A 14,494-nucleotide genomic window follows, 5' to 3' on the forward strand; every position below is an offset into this window, starting at 1 on the left:
TACAAAAAATACATAAATTAGCTAGGTGTGGTGGTGTAAGCCTGTAGTCCCAGCTACTTGGGAGGCTGAGGCAGGAGGATCACTTGAACCCAGGAAGTCGAGGCTGCAGTGAACTGAGATCATACCACTGCACTCCAGCCTGGGTGACAGGGCAAGACACTGTCTCCAAAAAACAAACAAAAAACTAACAATATCCTATGAAAAGTGGCTTAAACAATTGAAGGGTTTTTATCATATCAAAATAAGTTCACATGTAGAACAGTTCTAGAATGGATTAATTCTGTAGCTTACCAGCATTATCAAAGGCTCTGCTGAGTTCTATCTTTCCACTAAGCCAGCCTCAGTCTATGAGTCTGTGTCCCCTTGTGATCATTAGTTGGCTGCAGCAGTTCCAACTATCAGAGTCAGACAAGACAACATCCAGAGAGCGCAGGATTTCCTCCTCTATTAGTGAGTAAAACATTTTTCAGACACCCTCTTGAAGATCACTTCTCAGTTGCCATTCACTGGGACATGTTTATGTACTCACACCTTATCAATTATTTCTAAGGGGGATAAGACCACATGTGATTCATTTAGAACAGCAAGATTCACTCTTGGGGAAAGGGTCCAACATACCTGGGCACAAAGCTGCACAGAGGGGAACCCAAATAAGCAAAAAGAAGGGAGGGACAAAATAGTTGCTGGCCAGCAACCAACAGCATTTATCACTATCTGATAGGGCTGAAAATGTACAGCATGTGTTGTTACACTATTCCTTGGCTAAGAAGGTAAGTAGCAATAAAATAAAAAGTGTAATAAAATAGATCGTTAGACATTTACGAAAATACTTCAGGGACAACTAACAACTAAGATTCAGAGAGTACAGGCACTAGGCTATGTGCCAGGCACTAGCCTATGTGCTTTACATGTATTAATGTATTTCATCCTCACAACTGTTACCTTTACAGTCATCCCTCAGTATCTGTGGGGGACTGGTTTCCAACCTCAACCCCTCAAATACCAAAATCCATGGATGCTCAAGTCTTTTATATAAAATGGCATACTATGTATTTGCATGTTACCTAGGCACAACCTCCCATATACTTTAAGTCATCACTAGATTATTTACAATACCTAATACAATGTAAATACTATATAAATAGCTATTAAACTGTATTGTTTAGGGAATGACAAGGAAAAAAAGTCTGCACATGTTCAGTACAGACACAACCATCCTTTTCTTTTTTCAAATATCTTCTATCCACAGTTGTTTGAATCCACAGATGTGGAACACATGGATATGGAGGGCCAACTGTATCTTACAGACAAGGTAAAAGAGAGAGAAGCCAAGACTAAGTGACAGAGCTGAGACTGGAACCAAGGTAATCAGGCTTCAGACCATGCTCTCAATTGCTATATTATGCTGCTACAGGGTGATGTAAAAAAGGCACATGTTTTAAAAATAGTAAACACAGCAAATGAACCAAGCCATAGGTGGAAATGTAGAAACCAATCCAAGAAGTTGGCTGAGATTTAACATTGTACATTTTATTAAATACTGGACTTTATTACAACAAATTAATTTACTTCCGATAGAAGTTTCATTTTCAAAAATGTGGTTGTGTTCAAATTCTTAATTGACACTGTTTTTTTGGGTAAACATCCTATTTTTACTGGTGGTATCATCAATCATTATAAGAAAGATTAATTTTGTATAACAGGACAAAGGAATTTCTCAAGTGGACAATACTCAATATAAATAAAGGGAATATACTCCCAAAGAGTGGGCATGACCATAGCAGAGTATATGATCAGAGAACATATTGTTTTTACGGGGTGTGTGTGTGTGTGTGTGTGTGTGTGTGTGTGTGTGTATGTATGTATGAAATAGTTCCATATAACATCATGTCATGCACATTAAGTCTTTACTACCTACTGAAAGTTTCTACCTTACACATGAAAATTGGTCACGTCCCAGGATTTGGCATCCAGCCAAAATTTAAACAATGATGAAGAATGGCTGTCAAACAGACTTTTCAGACCACCCCTGCAAAGCTGTCAGCTGTAATATCCATCCTGGAATCGTGGCGGAAAGTTCCTGGGAGTTGCCTTTTCCTGTGTTTTGATCAAGTCTATAATAGCTGACAGCACTGCACAGTCTCTGGATTTAGTGTCATTCCAGTCTACAGGATGAGGACTTTCAATCTTCTCTTGCAGAAGAATATCTAGCTCCTTTCTTAATTCCTAAGGTTGAAAAAATTATACATATTCAACAAAGGCAGATATATTGCCAAATAACATAATAAATGAAACTGATTTACCTGATACAAGGAGTTACAAAAGCGATGGCTCAAAAGCTAAAATATTTAGTGAGCAATCAACTAAAGTGTGGTTATGAGCGAATAACTAAAGTTAAAATTCACATGCAATCACATTGAGCCATTTAGAATGGCTGGTCTGCTACCATCTCAAAAAACAATTCAGAAAAACCAGGAACCATTTTTTCAAAATTACTTGCTCTGCTGAAATACAGCAAGAAATGTTAATATATGTAACATTTTGAACAAAACCACTTGACCACATGCTGACTTACATGTAGATTAAAGATAATCACATAAAGTCAGTTACCTTAACAAGATGGGCAATTCTTGCTGGAGACTGAAATACAATCCACTCATCTACAGCAATAGTTTCCTGATCGTTATCCTTCTGGATGGAAATATCACCTCCAAAAAACAAGAGACAGTATGGGGAAACCTCTGTGCAGTCATACAAATATATCTGTAATGAAAATTAAAGTGAATTAATACATTCAGGAGTCTGAAAAGATTACTACATAAATTCAACAATATTACCAGTATTAATTAATGAGTACCTTCCTTCTAAAATATTAACCTGCTATTGTAATTACAGAGATTAATTTGTAAGATACCATTTTAAATGAGCCATCTTCATTATTCAGAGAACACAGGAATATTTTTTAGTTTAAACTAAGCACTACTGTTTGAACAAAATATTTTGAGTGACGAAACCAAAACACGAATATAGCTGAAGTTATTTTTATCCAGTTTTTTAATAAATCATCTCAAATTACTGTTCTAAAGAGAAAATATAAACAGAATCTCATTTAATATGCTGAATGATACTTATAAGATATATTGACATGCTAACAAAATTCTCTATACAATGTAAGCTCCTGTATACCATAAAATATGCCAATATTTCTTGAAAGCAAGTTCTGAAAGAAAATTATGCAATCCAGTAACTGTCCTAACTAAACTACAAAGATCTATCATTACAGACCTGAAAATTAAAAGAATAGGTTGTTTGAGGGACAAAGTTACTCATGTCACAGGAGTAAGAAACAACAAAAAAGTTTGTATATAATTATTAAAACTGTCATAAAAATATAATGAGACAGATAATCAGATCCTTAATTATTGTAAGTGTTCACTTACACTGCTTGTTCTCATCTTCAGGTGATAGATAAGCCAGTTGTAGTGAAAGTCTGTTTGCTCCACATTAACAGATTTAGGATGAATAGCAACCAGGCCATCAGTTTTTGTGTAAACTTTCACCCTTTAAAAAAAGTTAAAATGCAGTTTGTTAAAAAGAAGTCTTCTAGAGGATTTATGTTTGTTTGCTTTAACACTACTTGAAAAACTGATAGAAGAGCTTGGTAAAAACCAAACAAATTCCGGAATCTAAAAAAACTCCAGAGAATGGCCGGGTGCGGTAGCTCACGCCTGTAATCCCAGCACTTTGGGAGGCCGAGGCAGGTGGATCACGAGGTCAAGGTGATCAAGACCATCCTGGCTAACATGGTAAAACCCCGTCTCTACTAAAAATACAAAAAAATTAGCCAGGCATGGTGACGGGAACCTGTAGTTGCAGCTTCTCCAGAGACTGAAGCAGGAGAAAGACCTGAACCCAGGAGGTGGAGCTTGCAGTGAGCTGAGATCGCACCATTGCAATCCAGCCTGGGTGACAGAGCGAGACTCCGCCTCAAAAAAAAAAAAAACCACTCCAGAAAATAATTCAGTTTATTTTTGCAAAAAATGTATTTATATTTGAGGACAGAGCACAATTTCCTTAACAATATATGAAAAAATGCTATCAGTATGAATAATTTAAATCATGTAACTAATCTTCTTGCAGGTATAATTACTCAATATTTTAGAAAAATGACAGAATATTCTTTTCCTTAATGTTAATGCACACTATCCCACTGAAGAATAAAGAACAAAATAAATATCTAAAATAATTAAGTGATTCGTATCAAGAGAAGAGTCTATACATTTTACTATGACAATTGTATTGATAAATAGCCCTTGACTTACAAAATAACTGTAAAATTAATTTAAAAATTTTAGAGTATGACCCAGATGAACAAAAAATGAAAAGTTAAGAATTCTATTTAAATTCCTGTTGACAATTCTAATTCAATCTTTTTTTTTGATAGTCATATACACAGTCATATACATTTGATAGTCATATACTTTTTTTATAGTCATATACATTTTATCTCAATTTGTAAACATCTTTAATGTTATTCAACAGGGAGATGTTTAATAATTTTTAAATAGTTAATGTTAATTACCTGTATTAAATTAACAGCATAAAAGCTAATAATCCACTAATCTTTCCTATTTGTTTTTACGAGTGTCTCTTCTGAAGTTTTTTTTTTTTTTTTGAGACGGAGCCTTGCTCTGTCACTCAGACTGGAGTGGAGGGGCCCAATCTCAGCTCACTGCAGCCTCCGCCTCCCGGGTTTCGGTGATTCTCCTGCCTCAGCCTCCCCGGTAGCGGGGATTACAGGCATGTACCACCACCACGCCCAGCTAGTTTTTGCATTCTTAGTAGAGATGGGGTTTCACCACGTTGGCCAGGCCGGTCTCAAACTCCTGACCTCAGGTGGTCCACCCACCTCGGCCTCCCAAAGTGCTAGGATTACAGGTATGAGCCACCGCACCCAGCCACTTCTGAAGTTCTAAGAATTCATAATACTTGTAGTCAAAATCATGAATCATAGTCATGAATTCATAGCTCTAAATACTGAGAATAAAACCAAAAAGTATTTTTTCTCACTTAAGTCAATTTACCAATGCCACCCTGCAACCCTGCATAACTAGAGCAGTAGAAGTTGGAAAATTTCTTTTTTTTTTTTTTTTTGAGACAGGGTCTTGTTCTGTCACCCAGGCTGGACTGCAGTAGCATGATCTCCTTTCACTGTGCAATGGTGTAATCTTGACTCACTGCAACCTCCACCTCCTGGGCTCAAGCAATCTGCCTGCCTCAGCCAACCAAAGTGCTAGGATTATAGGTGTGAGCCACTGTGCCTGGTCCAGCAAATTTCTATACAGGACCAGATAGTAAATATTTTAGGATCTATATTTGGGGGTCTATAATTTCTGTCACAACCACTTAACTCTGCTAGTGTAGAATAGATAACATGAAAACAAATGGGCCTGGCTGTGTTCCAACAAAAAATGTACAAAACCAAATTTTTGGCTTATAGGTCAAAATTTGCTGACCCCTAGTCTGGACAAAACTAATGCACCAGTCCAAGGAAAAAACTATGTTTGTTCATAAAGCCCTCCCAGGATGGCAGAGAGGAAAATAAAATGAATTTCAAAGTAACTCTCTGTTAAGCTACCTGTAAAGTTAGGTACACATTTAAAAAAAAAAAAAAAAAAAAATTGTCCAAGTATTGATTTTGAAAAAGTACTTAGATCACGTAAAATGTAAATAATCCAACCATAATGATTAAAATTCATCAGTTACCCATTCCTTCATACCTTGGAATAAGGTTTCTTGACTTTAGTACTACTGACACAATGTTACAACAACCAGAAGTATCTCTAGACACTGTCCAATGTTCCCTTTGGGGGCAAAATCACCCCGGTTGAGAACCATTGCCCAAGAACAATGCCTGCACTTTGGCCTATCTATAAAGTCTATATTTTTTCATGTTTGTAATTCTAGAATATCCAACTTTCATTTAACATCAGTTTAAATATTTTACATGTTACTACACAATGACTGTTTTAATGCCCACCTATGGAGATGCATTATATAGTATTATAAAACCACAATTTTCCATTTGCTACTAGAAATCTGTATTATTTACAATATAGCCATTAGAAAACATTTGAAATTACTTCCTTAAGACATGTCTATCAAATTAAAAACTCACTCATCCATGCACTGGGTCAGTGACTATTTTAATGACTCAATACATAATTCTAACCCAGAGTACCTTCCAAAATAGTAGCAACCACACTACTGGCCATCTGTGACTCTTAGTTTCTCTGTATCCTTTAGCTAGAATGAGCTCATTCTAGCTCATGCTTCACTGCTATCTCCAATTACTACTGAGGCTATCTACACATATGTTATTATACTTTATTTCTCAAAATAGTGATATAACAATTTTATTCAAAGAGCTAAGTTATCCATTTTATAAGACAAGAGGAAAAAAATTTTCTGAAATAAAATCTACTCTAAGCAATTTCAATCCAGGCACTGGTATTTACTGGCAGGCTGGCTTTTCTAATATTTACACTGGCATCACGTGGTAGCATTCTTTGTGAATAATGGGTTATCAGAGAGGTGATTCCAGGATATGTTGTGAGGGAAAGTGATACCAATGCTAAACAGTTCACCTTCTCTGAAATGATTAAAAGAACAAGAACATAACCCACATATGAGTAAGAACAAATTTATAATATAAGCCTTGTTACATGAGATTTCAAAAGTTTAAGAAGAGAATTACAAGTAATTCATAATAATCTTCAATGCTTACATTTTTCTTTTTTTACCCAAATTTAGTCGAATTTTAGCAACTTTGGGATATAAACCAGCACAGATGACAGCTTTAATTATCTTCTCATTATCTATGGGGGGGGGGTGAGAAGGTAGAGGGAAAAACAAGTAAAATACTGATACAATAGAAAAAAGATACTTATTTACACTGTGTTTTCTGCTGTACCTGAATTTATATTAGATTCTGGATCTTTAGGATTTCTACTGCTTACAAATCCGGCTCCAAGAAGATGCTCAGCAAACTGTCCTTTCATGTTATGCAGCATCTAGGGAGCAATGGTAACAAATAGAACTAGAATACCTTTCACACATTGAGACTATAAAATATACACTAATAGATAAATTGAGTTGTAAGCTCTCTCTGCTTTATGAAAACTTTTGCAAACATGTTTTAAAGCAAAGGCTGGCAAACTACAAAAGCTGTTTTTGTCAATAAAATTTTATTGGAACACAGCCACACCCATTCATCTACATTTGGTTGCTTTTGCACTACAATAGTAGAGGTCAATGCTTATAACTGAGCTTATGACCTGTAAACCTAAAATATTACCTGACTTTTCATTGAAAAAGTTTGCATGTTGTAAGGAACAGCCACCGATGTTTAAGGATTACTCCATTTTGTGAAAGACTAATAGAATTTTTAAAATTACTTTCCATCCCCATTTTAAAAACAATATAGAAAAGCATAAAGAAAATAATCAACATCCACATTTCTATGACTGAGAATTAAATATGATTAACAATGGCACGTAAACTTAAGGTTTTTTTTTTTTTTTTTTTTTGGAAAAAAACGATACATGGCTTATTATAAAGCATTCAAGTAATTATAAAGCATTCAAGTAATATAGAAAAGTACTTCCCATGCCTCAATACTCAGTCTTTCTAAATAAACAAGATTGCAGACACCTATTAAGCATATATATTGATAGAAGAAATGTATCCTAATGACAGAATCATAGGATAGAAATTCTTTAAACAATTAACTTTAGTTCAATTTAAAGAAAAGTTAAATAGAAATGAAAGTGAATGACCAGTGAATCTTAAATTTTCATAAGCACAGAAGTATTTCCTAAGGAATTCCTTTTAGAGATTATGAAATATAAAGTTGGTTATATTTAAGTATATATCCCTTTTATGAAAGGTGTGACTTCCCCACCTAATTTCCTTACACCTGACTTTCTTAGACACCTGCTGGTTTTTACTGCCATTATTTTATACTATTCAGGATAATAACCTTTACATTCTATTTTTCATGTATAATTCCTAACACCATTTTATTATTAGCTCTATATTTAAATACTTCTAATGTATACTACCAGCTGATAAAGCATGCACTCTCCAATCCTGAAATCTCCACTGTGATTCCCCTTTTAATTGACAGCACTTCACTGTCAATGGGCTTTTCAAGAAGAGATCAGGGTTATAGTATTTCTTGAGTATTTTCTTGAATACCTGTTGTTTTTCTTTACACCTGAATTCGTATCCTGACGACATGACATTCTCAAACACTTGGATTCAGTTATGTTTTCATACTTCTGTTCATTTTTTCCATTTCAAAAAAAATGTTCTTATATGTGGCTCAAAATAAATATTCAATTACACAGGATTTCTATGCAGATACTAATATCTACTGTTCTCATGATGGATCAGTTCTGTCTTCCTGTCTTTAAGATTTTACTTATTGCTTTAATTTTTGTCTTTTTCAGGTACCTCCATAAACTGTGATTAGTTCAAGCTTTTTTCCTATGGCAATAACTTGTTTTTAAGGGGTGTCCATTCTATTCCTTGTGATTTCTTTTGTTCTTCAATTTGTTTTCTCAGCTCAAGAGTCTTTTCATTCACTCTATTGTTTATTTTCTAACCTTTGTTTTGCTGGATTCATATTCTTATTAGCTATTCCATATCATGAAACAGCTGTAAGGTGTTTTCTATTGAAACATGGCATTCCATTCTTTTTTTTTGTCTTTTCTTTTCCTTTCTTTTCGATTTGTGGTGAACCTTTTTTTCCATTTTGCTAATGACTGGGCACTTCTGATTCGGTACGTTAGATTTTTTTGTTTACTACTTTGTACATCTGTTAAACGTCCAGTATAAGGCCTCACGTCACATAGCTGGGGTGTATGTGTACTGAGAGATGAGGATATTTCTATTCCCACTGGCTTCGAATCCCCAGTTCAGTGCAGTCTGAAATATAATGGTATATGCACTCTTTACTGTTTTCTTCTGTTTTACAAATGCTTGTCTGCGGTGTTTCACTGTATTAAACCAGAAAACATACAGGTATCTATCCTGTTTGATACTTTTCAACAGATTTTATAAGTGTTAGCAAAAATTCTCAGTCTGAATCATCAAAACGGCAACTAGAGTGTGGGGACAGGAACAGAAATTGAACCTTACTGTGCTTTGCTCTTATCCTCTGGAACTGTGTTTCTTTTCCTTGTTTTGTTGCAGTTGATTTAAGAAAGATCCCCCATTATTTTGGGTATATATACAAATATACTCAATTTCCATATATTTGACGTTTTTGCTATAGATCTAATTGTACAAAATGGATACACATATTCTGTAATCTAGCATACACGATAATTATTCCAAAACATTCACCATTACCTGCAGTGTGTTTGAAGACAGAAAATATTCCCAGCAATAGTCCTTTTCGTATCTGAAACCACGTCGTCTAGCCTCTTCCCAACCCTGTGGGGCAAAGAAATGAAGAAATATATATTCTTCCTGCAAACGAAGATTACTACTCATTTCCCTCTTTATTTTAGTAAAACTTTAATATTCTACTAATATTTAATTTTCTTTGTAAAAAATTCGAAGAACTTTATAACTGACAAACTAAAAACACATACGCTCCCCATGATCCTAGTCCTTGAGATAACCAACACTGAAGTTCCAGACCTTTATACAATTAAGTATACAGTAATATATTATGTATTTTACACAAAATGACATCCAAACTGTACATAATACACTAATCAAACAGAGCACACTATTAAACCGACCTAAATGCTATTACATATTTTCAAATTCACAACTTTTCTTTATGGCTTGCTTTTTTTTAGAGGAGGGAAATGGGGGAAAAAGGAAAGACAAGTTGAATAAGCTCAAAGACAAAAAAACTTGAATTTCCCCATAATATGCCATACGAAACAGAATGTAGAGCTACAGAAAAAAGATACTGCCTCTAAAAACCAAATTACATTTAAATTTTACCAAGATAGGTGATAAATGTTTACCCTCAGATACACCTGGCTTTTGGGAGGTGTCTCCCAATCTGAATTATGCACATGATTATGATTCTCTATTACATGTTAAATCTGAATACAGGGTAGTTTATTAATGAATAGAAAGAGATTGTCATGAATGTTAATAAGCCAAAGATACAAAGAAATTATTAAATACAAAATTTTAAAATAAACGATTCACTTGTTCATTCTTACCAAAAACTACTATGAATTATAACTTTTTTCAAATGTTCAGCTAAATTTCAACATTCTCAGCAATTTATTCCTGATATTTATGATTATATAATAAAGATTTTGGTTTTTTGTTTTCATTGAGATGGAGTGTCACTCTGTCGCCCAGGTTGAAGTACAGTGGCACGATTTCGGCCCACTGCAACCTCTGCGCCCCCGGGTTCAAGCAATTCTCCTGCCTCAACCTCCTGAGTAGCTGGGATTACAGGTGCCCGCCACCACACCCAGCTAATTTTTGTATTTGTAGTAGAGACAGGGTTTTGCCATGTTGGCCAGCCTGGTTTCAAACTCCTGACCTCAGGTGATCCGCCTGCCTCAGCCTTCCAAAGTGCTATAAATACAAGCATGAGCTACCATGCCCGGCCTTATGATAACACAGATTTCAAAAGGTTAAATATGATCCTTATTCTATTATCAGCATTTCATTTGAATAAACTGTCATAATCCAGAACAAGATTTTTTTTTTTACCTCAAATGCATTCACAACTGTTAAGTGATCACTTCTAGTATCTTTTGCCAATTCCTTTCTTCTTGCATCTGCAATCTTTTCTTTTCCCTTAAAAAGAGCAGATATAGGCAATTTAAATTGCTCTGATGCTATAACAGAGAACAGCATTCTAATAAAATGCTAATGAAAAATACATCTAAGCAACTCCTGTTCATATCTAAAATAAATTGATTTTGTTTCAATTTTTCTTACCAATGGAATGACAAATGGATCTTTGAAACTGAGACTAGCAGCAATAGTGAGTACTGGGTCTAAGCAGCAGAACAGAGCTCCAAAAAGAATCATTTTTCCAATATGTGGCTCAACGGGTAATCGTGCCAAGTGGACTCCAAGAGGTGTCAATTCTTCTTGTTTATCCAAAGCGTTCTGTAAAGGAAGAGTGTGTGTTTAAAATCAATCCTGTAAAGCATTACATTTAAAATGATTTTAGGTTGCTTTAAAAAGAGTAACAAGCCACTACTCTCTCTTCTAGTCCAAATGCCCGAAAATTGTTCAGCTTTAGTTTTCCCTACCAAAACATAAGTTTCGTGAGGTCAGCAAAGGTTACAAACTTATTTAAACGAAACCAAAATTAACGCGCATCTTGGCTTTTCTGTGTTAAGAAGAAATACCAGAAATGACAAACTTTCTGTTAAATAAAGAAAATCACCTAATAAAGTATAAAAGTTGTAGAAACAAATAACAAAAACAAAAGATACACTATCATACATTTGGAATGCATAATGCATACTCTCTAGGTTCTAGTAGTTTAGGTGACATGAGACAGAAAAGCAAAAGAAAAAGGAACTATCTAAAACCTTAGAAAAATAGGAGTGACTTCTGCTCTGATTCCCTAGGTCATCTGGTCCAACCACCCCACTGTGGACAGCTAGAAAAGTAGCCTGAAGATACCAAGGAGTTAACAAAGAATTACAAGTCAAGAGGTTAGGGAATGACAGACATCTAAGGGAGGTGAGTGTAGAGGTTGGGGCCTCTTTTCCTGGCAGAAAAGGAACATATCCTTGCTGAAAAAAAGCTACCCTCATCCCAAGCTTCAAATTTTTACCTATTAAGAATTTTGTAAACAGAATTTCCAGTGCACAATTAAAATAACTAGGCATACAGATGTAAACAAGAAATAATAATAAAAGAACTCATAAGCATCCCATCAGACACAGATTTTTACTCAACAGTTTTGGAGAAAATACCCTTAATTTTTTTTTTTAAGACCTCTTTCAAATGAAAGAAAAAAAAAAAAGAAAAACCCTCAACCTGTTTTCTGAATCTAGAATAGCTTGATATCTAAATTTTACAAGGACATCTGAAGAAAAGTGAATAAACTCACATACAAAAATCACAAAACAAAATAATGGCAAATGGAATGCTGGCAAGTTAGGTTTACTCTAAGAATAAAAATTTGTTTAATATTTGAAATATCAGTGTATCTGAATACATGAACCAACTAAAGAAGTCATACCATAATCTCATCAGAAGCAGAAGATACTTGATAAAACTGATTATTCATACAGGATAAAAATGTCTTAGTAAACTTAACGTAGTAAGAGCTTCCACACACCAAACAAAACAAAACAAAACAAAAAAATCAACAAACATTATACTCTCAATGACTTGCTGATGGCTGTTCCTTTACACTACCACATCACTTCTGCTCAACACTGTATTAAGGGTCCCAGAAACTTGAACAAGAATAAACAAAATTGTAATTATGTAGAGATGTGATTATATATGCAGCAAAAATCTACGTAAAGTGATTTGAATTAGGGGACTTTACAGCATTAATGAATACAAAGTCAATCATTCAAGCAACTTTATTTCTGTAAACTATCACACTCAAAAGATGATGAAATACCACTTATCTTCTAGGTTAGTGGTATTTTGGATTCTGCTTTTAAATATTTAAAATCTAAATTTTTAAAAATCTAAATAAAGACATATAAAACCCCAAAGATAACTCTAAAACACTGAGACTGAATACCCAAATAAACAGAGTAGTAGATGATGATCTTTTTGCTGAAACTCAATACTGTAAAGATACCAGTTCTCCCCAAAATGATTTATAGACAGAATTCAATCAAAATCAAACTCCCAAGATTCTCAAATGTATCTGGAAAAACAAAGCACCAAGAAGGGCCAAGACACTCGCCTGTTTTAAAACAATTCACTATTATTATTATTATTATTATTTTTTAGAGATAGGTCTTTTTCTGTCATCTGGTTTGGAGTGCAGTGGCACAAGCACAGCTCACTGCAACCCTCAAACTCCTGGGCTCAAGCAATCCTCCCACCTCAGTCTCTGGAGTCAAGACATTCTTGAAGAAGAATGAAAGGGAGTGATCTGTTCTACTAGAAAGCAAGACTTATCATAAAGCTAGAGTAATTAAGGCAATGTGATACCAGCTCAGGAGAGAAATACAGGCCAACAGACGAGAAATAAGCCTAGAAACTGACAAACAAATCCACAGACCTTGACCTATCAAAGACCACAGAACAAGGACAAAAAGAGATGAACTTTTCTATAAATGGTGCTCAGTCAATGCTCTACATATGTAAAACCTTTTATTTCTACCTCAATCCCAACACGTATCAACTGCAGATGCATTATAAACAAAAACAATAAAAATTTTTTAAATGTATCTTTATGACCTCAGGAAAAGACTTATTAAAGGCTAAAAAGCAATAACCTTTGAGAATTATATATTTGACAGCATTAAAATTAGGAATTTAGGCTGGGAGTGGCGACTCATGCCTGTAATCCCAGCACTTTGGGAGGCCAAGGTGTGCGGATCATACAGGAGTTCCACACCAGCCTGGCCAACATGGTGAAACCCCATCTCTACTAAAAATACAAAAATTAGCCAGGCGTGGTGGCACGTGCCGGTAATACCAGCAGGAGGCTGAGGAAGGAGAATTGCTTGAACCTTGGAGGCAGAGGTTGCAGGTTGCAGTGAGCCAAGATCACGCCACTGCACTCCAGCCTGCGTGACAGAGTGAGACTCTCTCAAAAAAAAAAAAAGGGAATTTGTTTATCAAGGTATTAAAAACAGGTAAGTTGAAAACAGATATGCAATAATGCAATATACAACCAATAAAAGGTGCAGATGAAGAGTACACAAGAACTGTTATGATGATCTACAATCTAACAGAAAAACAGACACTAGCAATTTATCAAAGAGACTACATAAATGGATAATAAACATAAAAGCTGCTGAAAAATTCAATGATAGTCATAGAAATGCAAATTAAAACCACTACATACCTTTAGAATAAAAGGCCGATTAATACCAAGGAAGCTACAAAGCAACAGGAACCCTCACCCATCACTGGTAGGAGTTTAAGTGGTTTGCAGCTATGGAAAACTGTTGGGCGTTATCTACCGAACTTGATAATACATGTACCTTATAACCCAGGAGGTGGAGGTTGCAGTGATCTGAGATCACACCAGTGCACTCCAGCTTGGGTGACAAAGTGAGAGTCTGTCTCAAAAAAAAAAAAAAAAGGAAAAAGACAAAAAAAAAAAACAAAACACAAGAAAACCACAGCTAAAAGCAACAATACATTTGGATCTCATAATATTAAGTGAAATAATCCAGAGCTCTGCTCCCTCAAAGAACAAAAAAACCCACACACATTCTGTATGGGTAAAGTTCACGAAATAGGCAAAACTGAACTCTTTATGAAGATGCATACCTGTATGGTA

General features: G+C 35.0%; 1 protein-coding gene across 2 annotated transcripts in view; it reads right to left on the reverse strand.

Moving 5' to 3' along the window:
* Positions 1-1,509: 1,509 nt before the first annotated feature.
* The window catches only part of DHX36 (DEAH-box helicase 36), a 51,832-nt gene continuing 38,847 nt past the window's right edge, over positions 1,510-14,494 (reverse strand). The window contains exons 18-25 of one of the 2 annotated variants that reach the window (XM_015131845.3): positions 10,990-11,163; positions 10,759-10,845; positions 9,418-9,501; positions 6,974-7,073; positions 6,788-6,878; positions 3,441-3,561; positions 2,611-2,763; positions 1,510-2,226 (exon numbers count right to left, since the gene is read on the reverse strand). In XM_015131845.3, the coding sequence (XP_014987331.3) occupies positions 2,041-2,226; positions 2,611-2,763; positions 3,441-3,561; positions 6,788-6,878; positions 6,974-7,073; positions 9,418-9,501; positions 10,759-10,845; positions 10,990-11,163 (996 nt within the window). In that variant the 3' untranslated portion in view covers positions 1,510-2,040. Of the gene's footprint in view, positions 2,227-2,610; positions 2,764-3,440; positions 3,562-6,787; positions 6,879-6,973; positions 7,074-9,417; positions 9,502-10,758; positions 10,846-10,989; positions 11,164-14,494 lie in introns of those variants that run through there. The other variant, XM_077994165.1, reaches the window with a different exon arrangement.

Source organism: Macaca mulatta, chromosome 2 (assembly GCF_049350105.2).
Source record: "Macaca mulatta isolate MMU2019108-1 chromosome 2, T2T-MMU8v2.0, whole genome shotgun sequence".
Lineage (NCBI taxonomy): Eukaryota > Metazoa > Chordata > Mammalia > Primates > Cercopithecidae > Macaca > Macaca mulatta.